Source organism: Pleurodeles waltl, chromosome 7 (genome assembly GCF_031143425.1).
Source record: "Pleurodeles waltl isolate 20211129_DDA chromosome 7, aPleWal1.hap1.20221129, whole genome shotgun sequence".
Classification (NCBI taxonomy): Eukaryota; Metazoa; Chordata; class Amphibia; order Caudata; family Salamandridae; genus Pleurodeles; species Pleurodeles waltl.
This window is the reverse complement of record NC_090446.1, coordinates 958,637,932-958,652,988: the sequence shown is the minus strand read 5'-3', so window position 1 is coordinate 958,652,988 and position 15,057 is coordinate 958,637,932. Positions and strand designations below refer to the sequence as shown.

The 15,057-nt window shown below is 43.9% G+C and overlaps 1 protein-coding gene across 4 annotated transcripts in view; it reads left to right on the top strand.

Annotated features, from left to right (window-relative positions):
* Positions 1-15,057, top strand: part of USP36 (ubiquitin specific peptidase 36) — a 523,175-nt gene that overhangs the window by 84,046 nt on the left and 424,072 nt on the right. For all 4 annotated transcript variants that reach the window (XM_069199674.1, XM_069199675.1, XM_069199676.1 and 1 more), the window contains exon 5: positions 14,413-14,515. In XM_069199674.1, coding sequence (XP_069055775.1) covers positions 14,413-14,515 — 103 coding nt within the window. The remainder of the gene's footprint in view (positions 1-14,412; positions 14,516-15,057) is intronic.

The window sequence follows — 15,057 nt, the reverse complement described above, 5'->3', positions numbered from 1 at the left end:
TCCCTTGTAAAAGGTACCCATGGCACCAAAGGCCCTGTGGCCAGGGAAGGTCCTTAGGTGCTGCAGTATGTATTATGCCGCCTCACCAAGTACATGCACACTGCTATTGCAGCCTGTGTGTGCTGGTGGGGAGAAAAACACAAAGTTGACATGGCACCCATCCCACGGTGCCATTCTCACAAACCAATGCCTGTGGCATAGGTAAGTCAGCCTTCTAGCTGGCCTTACAAACCTAAGGCAGGGTGCAGTATACCACAGGTGAGGGCAGAGCTGCATGGGCATTATGCCCCTACGTTGTCTAAGTCTATTCTTAGACGTTGTAAGTGCAGTGTGGCCATAAGAGTATATGGTCTGGGAGTCTGTCATGCACGAACTCCACAGCACCATAATGGCTATACTGAAAACTGGGAAGTTTGGTATCAAACTTCTCAGCACAATAAATACACACTGATGCCAGTGTACATTTTATTGTGAAATACACCCAGAGGGCATCTTAGAGATGTCCCCTGAAAACATACCCGACTTCCAGTTTGGGCTGACTAGTTTTGCCAGCCTGCCACACACCAGACATGTTGCTGGCCACATGGGGAGAGTGCCTTTGTCACTCTGTGACCAGTAACAAAGCCTGTACTGGCTTCACACCTCCCCCTGCAGGAACTGTAACACCTGGCAGTGAGCCTCAAAGGCTCACCCCATTTATTACAGCGTCACAGGGCATCCCAGCTAGTGGAGATGCCCACCCCTCCGGCCACTGCCCCCACTTTTGGCGGCAAGGCTGGAGGAGATGATAATGAAAAAAAACAAGGAGGAGTCACTGGCCAGTCAGGACAACCCCTAAGGTGTCCTGAGCTGAGGTCACTCTGATTTTTAGAAATCCTCCATCTTGCAGGTGGAGGATTCCCCCAATAGGATTAGGGATGTGCCCCCCTCCCCTCAGGGAGGAGGCACAAAGAGGGTGTAGCCACCCTCAGGGCTAGTAGCCATTGGCTACTATCCTCCCGGACCTAAACACACCCCTAAATTGAGTATTTAGGGGCCCCCACAACCAAGGAAGATAGATTCCTGCAACCTGAAGACGAAGAAGAACTGCTGACCTGAAGCCTTGCAGAGAATGCTGAGACACCAACTGCTTTGGCCCCAGCCCTACCGGCCTGTCTCCCCTCTTCAAGAAAAACTGCAACAGCGACGCGTCCCCCAGGGTCCAGCAACCTCTGAAGTCTCAGAGGACTACCCTGCGTCTAAAAGGACCAAGAAACTCCAGAGGACAGCGGTCCTGTTCCACAGAAACTGCAACTTTGCAACAAAGAAGCAACTTTTAAAGACCACCCGTTTCCCGCCGGAAGCGTGAGACTTTCCACTCTGCACCAGATGCCCCCGGCTCGACCTGCGGAAAACTAACACTACAGGGAGGACTCCCCGGCGACTGCGAGCCCGTGAGTAGCCAGAGTTGACCTCCCTGAGCCCCCACAGCGACGCCTGCAGAGGGAATCCAGAGGCTTCCCCGACCGCGACTGCCAGCTTCAAGGAACCTGACTCCTGGGAAAGACACTGCACCTGCAGCCCCCAGGACCGGAAGGAACCGAACACCAGTGCAGGAGCAACCCCCAGGTGGCCCTCTTCCTAGCCCAGGTGGTGGCTACCCCGAGGAGCCCCCCCCCCCCCCCCCCCCCCCACCCTTGCCTGCCTGCATCGCTGAAGAGACCCCTGGGTCTCCCATTGAAACCTATTGCGAACCGACGCCTGTTTGCACTGTGTACCCGGCCGCCCCTGTGCCGCTGAGGGTGTACTTTCTGGGCCTGCTTGTGTCCCCCCCTCCGGTGCCCTACAAAACCCCCCTGGTCTACCCTCCGAAGTCACGGGTACTTACCTGCTGGCAGACTGGAACCGGGGCACCCCTATTTCCATTGAAGCCTATGTGTTTTGGGCAGCACTTTGACCTCTGCACCTAACCAGCCCTGAGCTGCTGGTGTGGTAACTTTGGGGTTGCCTTGAACCCCTAACGGTGGGCTACTTTGGACCCAACTTTGAACCTGTAAGTGCTTTACTTACCTGTGAACCTAACAAATACTTAACTCCCCCAGGAACTGTTGATTTTTGCACGTGTCCATTTTAAAAATAGCTTATTGCCATTTTTGCCAAAACTGTACATGCTATTGTGATAATTCAAAGTTCCTAAGATACCTGAGTGAAATACCTTTCATTTAAAGTATTGTTTGTAAATCTTGAACCTGTGGTTCTTAAAATAAACTAAGAAAATATATTTTTCTATATAAAAACCTATTGGCCTGGAATTGTCTGAGTGTGTGTTCCTCATTTATTGCCTGTGTGTGTACAACAAATGCTTAACACTACCCTCTGATAACCCTACTGCTCGACCACACTACCACAAAATAGAGCATTAGAATTATCTTTTTGTTGCCACTATCTTACCTCTAAGGGGGACCCTTGGACTCTGTGCATGCTATTTCTTACTTTGAAATAGTACATACAGAGCCACAAACGTGCACCCATAGTATATGACTTTGAATGAGTGGCTTTTATGAGTTCACAAGCACTTACAGAAGTAGACCAGGAAATTGTACTCCTTGAAAATATTGGTGAGCTTTATTTTAGCATGAGCAAATATGCATTTGTAGATTTGCTCGTGAAAATCTGTTGAGTGCTTACAAGTTCACTTTCCCTTCAACCACTTTTTTCCCCAACCGTAGAAGAAAGTCTGCTTCTGCCATTGTCAGGAGTAAATGTCCAACCTTTCTCATTACAAGCCAAAATTAAAGAAGAGCTGGTGAAAATCCTTAAAACGTGCAAGTTAATAGGTTTCCAAACTCAAAGGTATTCCAGCCCTGGAAATGCTCCTTACAGCTTCCTCCAGCCCCAGGATGTAGATTTGTGTAAAGGTGGCAAAATAAGGAAGTTGCTGTAGTAGGGATTGAAATTGACAATCAGAGAAGCTCTTATCAGAGCTCCTATATAATCAGATTGCTGCCATAATTTGTTGGCGCACTGCATGGTACCATAGGAACAAGTAGATTTTTTGTTTTATAGAACAAATAGATTTAAGAAGCAACCTGTTCCATGGACAAGTAGATATTTTATTAAATTCCACACCCCTGTTCATTGGTGAAAATATGGTTGTTTTAGGTTTTGAGGGGGGGGGAGGGAGGTTTCCAGGTTGCTAGAAATGTTTCCGTGACCTGCTGTTTGTGGCTTGTCCTTCAGGTAGATGGGTGAACCAATGTGCAGTGCTTGACCGTGAAACAAGCCATTGTAAAATTGAACATCGCTATCCAAGGATATCTACACTGGCTTTCTCTCAAAGACAATTTTTTTTTCTTCTTATTTGCAGCTGACTGATGAATATGCTGCATTTATGGTGACCTTGAGAAGAGCTAGATCAGACTTGAGAAGAATAGCTAGCATTGCAAGACCACTATCGATATGATTTCAGAACAAATAAAAGGTGATGGGAGAAATGCTTGCAATAGGTCTCACCAGTGGCAATCGCTCAGGGTAGCATTCCAACCCATCGTTCTTTTGCCCACCATAACGCCTCAGTTTGAACCCAACCATATGGAAATCAGTCTGGACCTTGCTCCAAATGTAACAATCCAGCCTGAACTGCCAGGTCGGGTCCTCCCTGAACCAGAACACAAGCAACCAATGTTTGGGTTCACCATGATTGGGGCTCTTCAGTTAGGTGCAGCTTAGGACCAGTGCACAGTGAGCAGGATATGTATGAAACATGTACTGCAGTGCTGGAATATGAAGGAGAGCTGAATGGCTTGAGGTACTAGAGTTTGTAGTTGAGAAGATTCTGTTTTAGTTTGTTTGAAGAGCTGCAGTACTTCAGGAAGGTTTTGGTCAATGATGAACCCTGAAGATGTAGCAAATCCCAAACAGTGTGGGAGCAATACCTAATGGTGCAAGTATTAAAAAATTTGGGGCTGGAAAAGTTAATTTGTTGGAGTAGATAAGAAAAGATTCTGTTTTTAGTTGGGTTCAATGAAAAAAAATGACTCCGCTTATCCATTTTATTACTTTTCAATTTTTTTTTTTTTATACAGTAGTTGTCGTTGAAGGGTTACAAATTTTGAGCAGCAGTTTTGTAAAGTCAGTGGATGGATGAATGGGGACATTAACATGTCTGAGTTTTGTAAATAATTGATCCTTGGGTAACCTGTTCAGCAGTAGTGCGATCTGTATGAAGCCATTTTTACAAACTGTGCTTGATTCCATGAAAGATTGTAACCATTGCCTTCCTTCTGTACCTATTTTGAAGAAATGGATGTTGAACACAGTTTTGTGATCAGTTGCATCCCGTCCAGTCAGTGAGGCACTAACTTTGTCTTTTCGCAGAAATCCAGATTACAGGCCTTCAGTATTTGGACAAAAATTTGCGTTGGAACAGTTTTCTATTTAAATTTCCCCAGCAAGGGAAGTTTGAAGGCTGTTCTATGTTATGAAGATGTCTGGCATCTATGTTTATTTTCTTGAAAGAGAAGAGTGATCTGACCAGATAACGTCTTCTAGTTTGGAAATTATGATTTGGGTAATTGAGTTTACTGTAAATTCCATTAGGATTTATGTGTGCTGTTTAGTAAATGGTACTGATGTGCCGCTGATGTGGCTTCAGTACACTCTCGGTTCTAGTAGATGCTATTATGATTATGTTACCCACAACTGTTAAATGTGCGTCCATTTATGTCCTGTTAATATTGTTGTGTGATCTTTGCTAGTTATAGTTGATGTAGACATAACTTGTGATCTTGATTTCTCGTTAGTGGAGAGATATTCAAGCAATTTTAATGATGCGCCACATCAACTGTTACTTATGCATCCATCTGTACATCAGATTGTCCAGTTGTATTCCTAGTATTTGAAACTCCCACTTCAGTATTTATTGGTGCTTTCTCCTAGAGAAACCAATTCTTGTCATCCACATGCCTAATACCCACAATTTACCTTGTTTCAATTAAAATTTGCTATTGACTTTCTAAAGAGGCATTTCAGGTTCTTGCCATCTCCAAACGCAACCTTGCACAGATCTGCAGTGCATAATGTGTTCTGTTAAAAGATGGCCCGGATTCTCATGAGGTCATGCGGTATCAGAATTCTTAAACACAAGTGCCATTTATCTGTATTGCACACAATAATATAGGTTGAAAAATGATCATGATGGCTGCTGCACGATCATTTTATCATTGTTATCACATGGACCCCAAAATTGTACAACACCAGGGCTTGAAAAATCAGAAACCTGTTACCAGACCTGCAGGTTTAGTGATTTCAGTAACCTACACAACCTAACTGTAATGTGCTTGACCCATAAACCCTGCTCAAATTGTGTTAACCTAAGCAAAAAAAAATATTTCCTTGAGTAGCCTTTTTCTTCATTATCGCCATAAGAGTACATGATTTCAACATGTCAGCTGTTAAAAAAAACTCTTGTTTGATTTAATAAACTAAACGCTTGCTCCATGTAAATTAAAATCTACTCCACATATATATTCCACGTGACCCTTGACTTGCATCTTAGTTAACTAATAGCATTGTCATCAGAGTTTATTTACTAGCTGTTAAAATGTTGTGTGGTCAGCAGGATTGTCACAGTCCAGTTGACAAAATCCTCTAACATTAGTGTTTGCTTTTCTTTCTCTATATGCAGTCTGTAGCATAAAATAAGCAGCAATTTGTAAGAAGACTTAAGCTGACATTCAACCTCTGTCATCAAACACACTGCAAATGTGACCTGACAAAACCAAGATTTAATAGCATCTCTATTGCCGGTTCACATTCTGAATGAACATAACCTGTCCTTGCCAGCTCAAACTCTCTCGTTAGAACAGGTTTGTTGGTCCTAAAACAAAAATAGCTTCCCCTGATAAAATTGGACTCTATAGTGAGTGGGCAAGTAAATTTTTTGAGTTGACAAGACTGCTATCGTCTTGCGGCAGGCTACACCGTCCCTGTTGGTGGTATGGCAATTTAATAATTCAGGAGCTCTGCCTTTTTTCCTTTATCCTTTTAGTGAGAATGCGAGCTGCCTCTGCCTGGAAAAAGTTAGTTCACTCACCAGGACTGCAGTCTCTTGCTTTCATCATGTGTATTTTTATGTAGGATGTGTGGTGTGTGGGTGGTTTGTGTGTGCCTGGTGTTGCCCATATTGATCCATTGTGAGTGCTGCACAAAAAGGTGTCTTTCCTCTGTGAAGGCTGGTGTTATCCATGATTGACATATCAACCTGGATGTGCTCCAGGCTCCTTCCACAAAATCTTTGTACCTTGTGGGTAGCGGTAGGTTGTCAGGCCTTTCTTTTTTCAGTGTGGATTTCCAATAACTCAGTAAAACGCACCTGCCCGTTTTATTCTTTTATTCTTGCAGGTTCCTTAGTCTGTGGCAACTGATAAGCGTGTAATCAGAGTGCAGTACTGGAATCAACTGAGACCAGTCCAGACAGCCCTGAATTTGATTCTTTACTTCAGAGTCTGAAAAAGGTGAAATGACAGATGGCCAAAATGGATGGCCTTGCATTTTTGCTGATCCGTTGCCAGGGAAAATATTCCGGTGCCAGAGCAGGGTATGAAGGCTGATGGATTGTGATTAAGAGTTTCCTGTTTGTGCACACAGTCCTGCGTACTTTCATTCTTTGTTGGAAACTCACGAATAAGAAGAAAAACATGCCCAGTGCTTCAAGAGGGGCTGTCAATTCCACACTATGTCTACTGTATACCCAGTGACTCAAGAGACTTGAGAACAAGCAACAGCATACGAAGGCCCCATGGAAAGCACACAGCAGACTAGGTCTGCCCAGGTGGAACCTTGGGTGGAGGGGGGCGGGGCTGATAGTTACCCAGAAGCTCCACTTGGGGCATCACCTCTGGTGCTTAATAGGTTCTTGGGCCTCCTCCTGGTTTGAAAAATTGTGTCCCTAAAGCTCCCACCCCACTGTTTATTAATTAATTTACATATTATGCAGTTTTATGTGGACACTGTCCAAAGTATTAAAGCTCTTTAGATAGAAAATCAAGTGATATTGATTAGAATAACACAACTCAGTTTTTAAGTGGAGGAGAAAAGGTGGAAATACGCAAGATAACAAAACGTAATAAAAAAATCATAAGCGTCTGCAAGCAGTCACATAAGCATATAGGCAAAGGACATAACCTGATAATTAGAATTGTTAAAATATGATGATTGTGTGAGATTCATAATAGCAAAGTATAACAGGCAAGAAAGTACTTGGTAGGGAGTGGTGTGTAGAAAGGCAGGAAAAGAATCGGGTAAAGGACAAATGATGAGAAGTGAACAGGGTGTATTGAGGAAGAAGCCCAAGAAGAAGGTGAATTTTATGGGTAGAAAGTATGTGTGAGCATGTCTAAAGTGTCTTTGAAAGGGAAGTATTCAACTCTGTCTTGAAAGCAGACAACAAAGTGGTGGTTCGTAACCCTGGAAGCAGAGAGGTAAAAATTCTAATGGCACAGGGGCATGGCTAAACGCCAGCCAAGATGGCCACAGCTTGAAGGAGCTTCCTAGCTGCTGATTTGAATCCCCCCAAATAGCAGACTATTAATCCTCTTATGCTGCCTGATCCAGCGGAGCCTGCATCGCCGATGGCGGGCCGGGACTGAATGGTGACACTGCTGCCCATCGAGCCCCCTGTTAACGCTGTGAGCAGAGAGTGTGGCAGAGGTTTTGAACAGCTGCAGTTTGAGGAGGAGTGGGCCCAGAGGGGAGAGGCTGCCAATTGTCCCTCCCATCTTACTTGGAGTGCTAGCTGGGGCAAACGACGGAAGAGAGGCTGCCTGACGGAGCAGGTGGAAGATGATAAGGGGACTCTCTGGGTCCCAGAGAGGGACGCGCTGCTGAGCTGACGAGACTGCTGCCGCTAGGAGTTCCGGCACCCTCCCTCATTTGAACTGACTGTACGGGGCACGAATACGACTGCTGATGATGTGACTCCCTGTGCTGGAAATCGCAGTAGAGATATGGCCAAGTGCCAGATGGTGACCCCAGAGGGGAGACGCCTGGCGTGCACAAGCAACACTACATAGGCCTAAGAAGGTAGGCCTGCGAAGATCCTAAGAGGCTGAGGCACCATGGGTAGGGTGGGTCTGAGAAGAGGCAGATAGGCCCAGGGAGCATTTAAATAACAGATCTCATGAAGCGGCCCCTCCTGGTGAGTTGGGCCCTGACATAGCACTAGTCCCTTGCACTTGCTGCTCCTCCCCCCTTCTTACACCTCTCTTCCCCATTTCACCCCCCCCATGTGCTTTCGGAGACCAAAAGCCTGCAGCAGTGCAACAGCCTGGGGCCTACAATGAGACGATCGCCAGACAGTGTATCTGATACCGGTACTTGATGGAAATAGCAAGGTGGGCCTGGGAAGTCTGATTATTGACTTGTAGCACAACTGAAGCTCTGCAATTAGAGGGAGTCCTGGAGTGGCTATCTAGAGTGTCATTGTGGACCAACACTCTGTGAGCTGCAGTGCAGGGGGAGGAGAGAATCTACAGACAGTCCAAGAGCCATGCACAAGTTGGGGGCCATACAGTCTTCCCCGGGGCCGAAAGGGACTGATGGTCAGACCTGGGGGCTGGGTGAGGTACTGTATTGTGGGCAGTGGTGGAAGATATGTACAGCCCAGTTTCTCTGTAGCCTCCTGGGAGGAGCCCAATTCAGTATGGTGAGAAACAAGGGGTAGTCGCCTTTGCAACAAATAAAACAGACAAATATTCTGTCCTTAGACCGGCCAAAGGGGCTGTGATGGGAGAGGATGCAGCAGGAGTCCCGAGGGAAGAGCAGAACACATACCTCCTCCCAACACCCCTGCCCCCCTCCTCCCCTGGCAGAATCATCACTGGGGGTGATAATGGCAGCCATCCAAGACCTCGGAGGCTCATGGGAACCAAAATTACACAGTTTGTCACACTTCTCCGTGAGGACCTCAAAAAAGTCACAGAAAAGGTCACAACGGCTGAGTGGTACATTGCCCATCTGCAGTCCACCTACAAAAGACTGGAGTGTCAAGTACAGTTCCTTACTAAGGAATACAAGAGGATCAAAGCCCGACTTGATCAGGCAGGGAGAGTAAAGAGGAACAATATTAGAGTGGTGGGGCGTTCGGGAGGGGTGCTGAGGGGGCCGAGTGTTGAACTTTTCTGGAGGACCTCATCACCAAAACACTTCGCCCCTAGCGACCTTCCAACTTTTTATTTTTAGTTTTTATTTTTTTTTATACAATAGAAAGGGCTTGCAGGGCGCTGGAGGCCCTTCCCAGAGCAATCATCGAGAGGGTCTTCAATTTCCATGACGGATGCGATCCTGCAGGCACCTTGGTCCTTAAGCGACCTCAATTTTGAGAGCACCACTATTGGTTTCCTCCCGGACTTTACACTCCTGGAGCAGCGACAAAGGCGTAGTTGCCAAGAAGTCAAAAAGGCATTGTGAAAGGGTGAACTCAAGTATATTCAAGTGATTTTGGAGGGCAAAGCATGGCATTTCACCTCGCCAGAGGATGCATGGGAGTGGTTAGATGAATGGCTCTCCCCAGGCTGCAGAACCAAACGTGGAAGTGTGGGGGGGGTGGAGGTGGCGCATCGAGGAAACAAAAAAGAAGATGCAGCCATGACCTTAGGCAGAACCACCATAAACTACCAGACCCGGATATGGCGGAACTGGTGACTTCCAGGGATTGTTCACAAATAAACTGCTTGAAACTATGGGTTCTGCATGATCAAGGGGTATTTTATCAATCACTGCCAATTGTCTATTCCGAGCAACAGTTGTTTTATGTTGATAAATAAAAATTACACATTTGTTTAAATCGAGTAGCAGTTTATCTTTTTTTAATGTTTTTTTTTATTTATTTTTTATTTATTTAAATTGAGAACACTAAAGGGCAATACCATGAGGTGAACAAGCTATTGTTTAAAAAAAATATATATTTAAAGGGGTCCATTGTTGCCCTATGAAATGTAAACTCCTCCCTGACCAATAATTTCCCTCAGTCATTACTCACTCCTTCCTCTCTAATGCATAACCACTACCAAGTGCTCCCTCACTCATCCCCACCCACCCATTCTGGTCAGCGTCCCTGGCAGTGTCAACCAATTAGTGGGAAGTTATTGGAAGGTTAAGGGCATTGATGTGATGTTGGCATATTGTTTGTTTCCTGAAACAAATAGTGCTGCCAAGTGTAGCACTGCTTTGAGTGGCTTTTTCCAAGAGTGACGATTCAAGGTTTGGTGCAGTCAAGGACACCAAGGAAAACAGTACATGATTGAACTGGTAAGGTCAATGAGAAGATGACATCAGGAGAAATTCAGTGTTTGTATGATTGAATTTTAATTGTTTAGCAAACATCCATTTGTGTGTACATTTAAAAATTTGAGCAAGGTAAGCATTAATGAAAGAGGAAATCATGACAGATGTATATCATCTGCATGATAAAGATATAGGATCCCAGATTTCTTAAGTATGATTCAAAGTTAGTATGTATTAAAAAATAAAGTAGAGGCAAGAATGGAGCCATGTGGGAGCTCCTGAGTGAAAGCAACTCAACTAGAAAAGTAGGTATCCGTTATGACCAATAAAGTAAGAAGCAAAGTATTTAAGCTCAACAGTCCATGCCTATGCCTTCAATGTGAGATTTAATGAGCATAGAGTGATTCACTGTATTGACTGCAGCAGTTAAATTGCAGAGGACAAGAACTGACAGAATCTAGCTTTGAAGGGCAACGCAGTTTGTGTTGCACCCTTGCATGAATCCTGAGTGGACTTAATTGAAGACATGTCCTTCAGTGCATGCCCTGTTGCTTGTAGTGCAGCACAGCCCTCCACTTCAAGAAGGAAGGGAAGCCCTGCGAAAAGACAAGTTGAGATTACTTGCATCTGCAGACTGTCTTTTCAGCAATGAGGGTAACTTGACTAGTCTTAAAACATTCTGGGAACACACCTCTGTTTGAGAGACAGATTCATTGGATTGCTCTAGTGCGGAAAAATCAGTAAGACAACTCTTTAACAATTTTCACTGAAACAGGATCTGTAAACTGGTTGGGAAATGTTAATTAGTGGTGATTTTTAATATTTGTCAGATATTAAGACAAAGTGCCACTACAGCCCCTTACACTTGCTTGTAAGGGTCATGTTTATTTGTAGTTAACATAACATTCAAGGGTATGATTCCCTCATGGATTCCGGGTTCCACCACCACCACCACCACACTTTTCCGATTTAGAATATTTATTGATGGCAGATCCTTGGGGATTTATTTTTAAATGCCATTTCACTGAGGCGGGCCAGACAAGTCGGGAAAATGAGAGCGCCCCATCTCCTCCCCCTGGACCTCTCTCTGTGACTTAAATCTTGCATAAGCTCTATTATCTGAGTATTCATGAGATTTATAACATATGATGATGCAAACACTCATGTCCTGTTTTTCTTTCGAGTATGTTTATTGCACTTTTTAATGTGAGACATGAGGTAAGATAAAGGACCCCAAAAAAACATGACTAGCCCCAGCTTACAGGCTAAGGTTGCCCGGGAGCCATGTGATCCTGCAGGACAATTGGCCAGGAGAAGCAAGGCCTGAATGAGAGCATTGTCAGGCCAGATAGTTGCATCATTTGGTGAAAGGACTGGTTAACTTAACCCAAAACAATCATGTCTCTATCACCCCCAGTCCCAGAAGGACCAGGAGGCAGTTCAACTTTGTTTCCTTCCTAACGCCCCCAGAATCTTAGTCCAGTTCTGTTGGTTGAAGGTCACTCCAATTCTCAAACCTTTTGACCCACCTTTCTGGTCTGTGTAGTTTAGGAGATACTTGCTTTTAACTCCTGGTGAATCCTAGCCCTGAGATCCAGTTCCCAGTTACAACTGCTGAAGTCATTGATTGCATTATGTGCCCCAGCCACCAGAAAATGTTGACCGCTGTGAACCTGTCTTCAGATATGGGCCCCTAAAGTTTTAAACACTCTTGCGAGTCTATATTGGTTGCTTGTTCGTCTTGTACATTAGTCCCTTTAAAAATAGCAGGTTGTAGCTACACTAGTTGTGGGACTTCATGCACTTAGTGTTCTGTCCTTAGTGATACTGGTAAACCACCCTGGGTCTCCACCTACTTCATAACTAAATCGTTGTTTGAAGCAGCATTGACTTCATAAACGTGCATGTCCTTGTTTGAGTGGTGTGCTTTTTGGTTACTAGATAAGGTATTTATACAGTGTAAGCATAAGTGAAGGCATCTAAAAACTTTTTTCATAAGTTTGTCTAGAGGAAAATGCTGCTTTAATATTTGTGCTCACTTCTTTATACATCATGCAAATGACATGATGCCTGGTTATTTGTACAGTGAAGGAAATATCGTGGGAACTTTGTCCTGAGGACCCTTTAGTACTCAAATTGGACATTCCTATTTTAGCTAAGTTTCATGTTTTGTGCCTTTTTCGTGCATGTTTGTATTCATGTTATTAGCGAGTCTTATATATTTTGTCAGCTGCTTCTAGGAAGGCATGGTTTAACCTGCACATTTGTATTAGCCATTGTACAACATGTAACCTGTACCTTTGTCCAAGACTGCCATGTACGGTACATGATATGCTAACTTGTATTTTCAGCCCAGAAGCCAGTTTCTGTCTTCAAGACATAGCATTACATCACAACTGTTCTCAGGGTAATGCATGGGCCATATATAAGCAACACATAAGCCCTAGGAGGGTAGAGGGGAATTTCAGTTATGACCATCCTGGGATGCGTACTACACAACAGACCGCTTTGCTGATCCTGGTGCTGACTCTCCAGCTTTCTGAGAGGATTGCCATCCAGACCCCAGGTAGACCCCTGCTATTGTATTCAGGTATGAGGCTGGGGCTAATCCCTTAGTTCAGGCCAGGCAGAGGGTTACAACCATTATGCTCTCAGATTTAGACCTAGGGTTTTGGTAGGAACATCTAGACTCCATAATCATATAAAATGGTGAGGTTGTTCATCTTATTCACTTTGTTTGTAATGTGGGTTACTGTGCTATTTTTCCTCTGCCTTATTGCATGACATGCTTTTCCACTGGAATGTGACTTCTTCAATAAACGCATTGCTATCCAGTTCACATTTTGTGTCTTGCCTTGGCTTCCGTGAGTAACCAAGTGAAAGGGGTATGATAGGTTTCCATTACTTTCTTTTTCAGACAGTGTCAGGTTGCCACAAATCCCCTTTCAGACATACAGGTTTGGAGGTTTGGGTGAGGCTCTGTGAGCTAGGCAGGAGTTAGGCTGACAGCCACCAAGTGACGTGGGGTGTACCAAGTCTCCCGCAGTCAGTGGTGCTGCTGTCCTAAACACGCAATCTTATTACCATAATAGGAACCTCATAACAACTTCATAAGAGTATTTTATTGTCTGCCAGGGCAAATACTTTATTTAGAAATATATATTGACTGTTTCCCCAGGAAGTCTTTGTTTCCTTTGTGTCTTTTTGAACTTTGTACATCACTTGAATTAAGAGAAAGGTTGAAAAGATCATTTGGTACCTGTTCAAGCTCATTACTTTTGGTTAGTCATTAACCTGAAAGGTTCAGAATCTACCTTATCTGTGTATTCTTTGCGAGGTGCTGTTACTAAACAAAAAACGCCATCTTGTTTGTAAAATGTATTGCACATATATTTTCACTCACTTGAGCTTTATTTCCAGCTCTGTTGTTACATATTTGCTGATCTTTCTAGTGTACATTACCTGTTATGTTAGAATATTTTTTTTCTAATCTGTTTTAAACATGAACTGGAGTGTAACAATGGCAAAACTGGTACTTTTCTGTTAAGCATTTAATCATTAACGTTTACATTTCACAGCCCTTTCAGCTGCCGTGGTCTGTTCCTAAGGGTCTCAAGGTGTTATTAGAATGTGTCTTATATTGTGGGCATTGTCTTTACTGGTCCTTATGGGGGAAAAAACTGTGTTGCGTAGGTGCTGGGATGAGGTTGATACTTTTTTTTTTTTTTTTTTGTATTTTTGAGATGTACTGAAACATTCGTGACAAGTGTATCAGGTAATCTCTTAGTGGTCCTGTGTTAATGGGCAAGGCCATGAATGGGCCTTAAATCCAAATGTATGTATGTATGTATTATTTGATATCCCTTGCGACCAATCTGGTGCCATCATCAAAATGCTCCTTGGAGGTTTCTCTTTGGGATTTAGTGGGGTTGGGAATGTTTGGACAACAGGTTATCAGTGTTCTGGATTTGCCCTATTTCTTTTTTTCAGCAATCTCTGCACTTGCATTCATAAAATACATGTCTTTTTAAGTAAATATGCAGTTCATTTTGAAAGATGTTTTAGCTGTCAGTTCCAGCTGCCACTGTTCATGTTCTTTCCTAGGATTTGAGACATTGCTGATCTCTCACGTTATCTTTTCTTTTGTAGAAATTGCCCGTCATTTCCGTTTCGGCAGCCAGGAAGATGCACATGAATTTCTCCGCTACACCATTGATGCAATGCAAAAAGCATGTCTCAACGGGTACACCAAGTGAGTGCTTATTTCACATCACTGTGAAATTCTCTTCTATCAAGTCTGCCTTTCAGCAGGAGGATATTCTGCCTACCTGCAGTTGCTAACTCTGATAATTACAGCTCTAGAAAGCAGGCTGTTTTGAATAAGCATATTTAAAAATGTGGTCTTATTTCCAACAGTGTGGACCTGATGTTGATCCATAATTATTTGATTCAGGGAAACAATCCACTCACGGGAGCAGATCCTTTCACTGTTGCTAGATTCTACATGTCACTTTAGTGTCTGATCGGCGTGTTACTCCTCAGTTTAACTCCTTTATTTCCCTTGTTTGTGGCTTAAAGGTGATGGCCATTTTCTGCTGCAATATATCATGGGGCGGCCCTATATTCCTTGGAACCTAGGCAGCTAGCAATATGAAACAACAATGATTATCTCAAAGGAAGTAATGAGCCTAAACTACCTTGGCCGACAAAATGTTGTCAACATCTGTCTCAAACTCTGCTTTGAATTAATATCGGATGTTTGAACACCGATCCACTGACTATCTGGGGAAGATT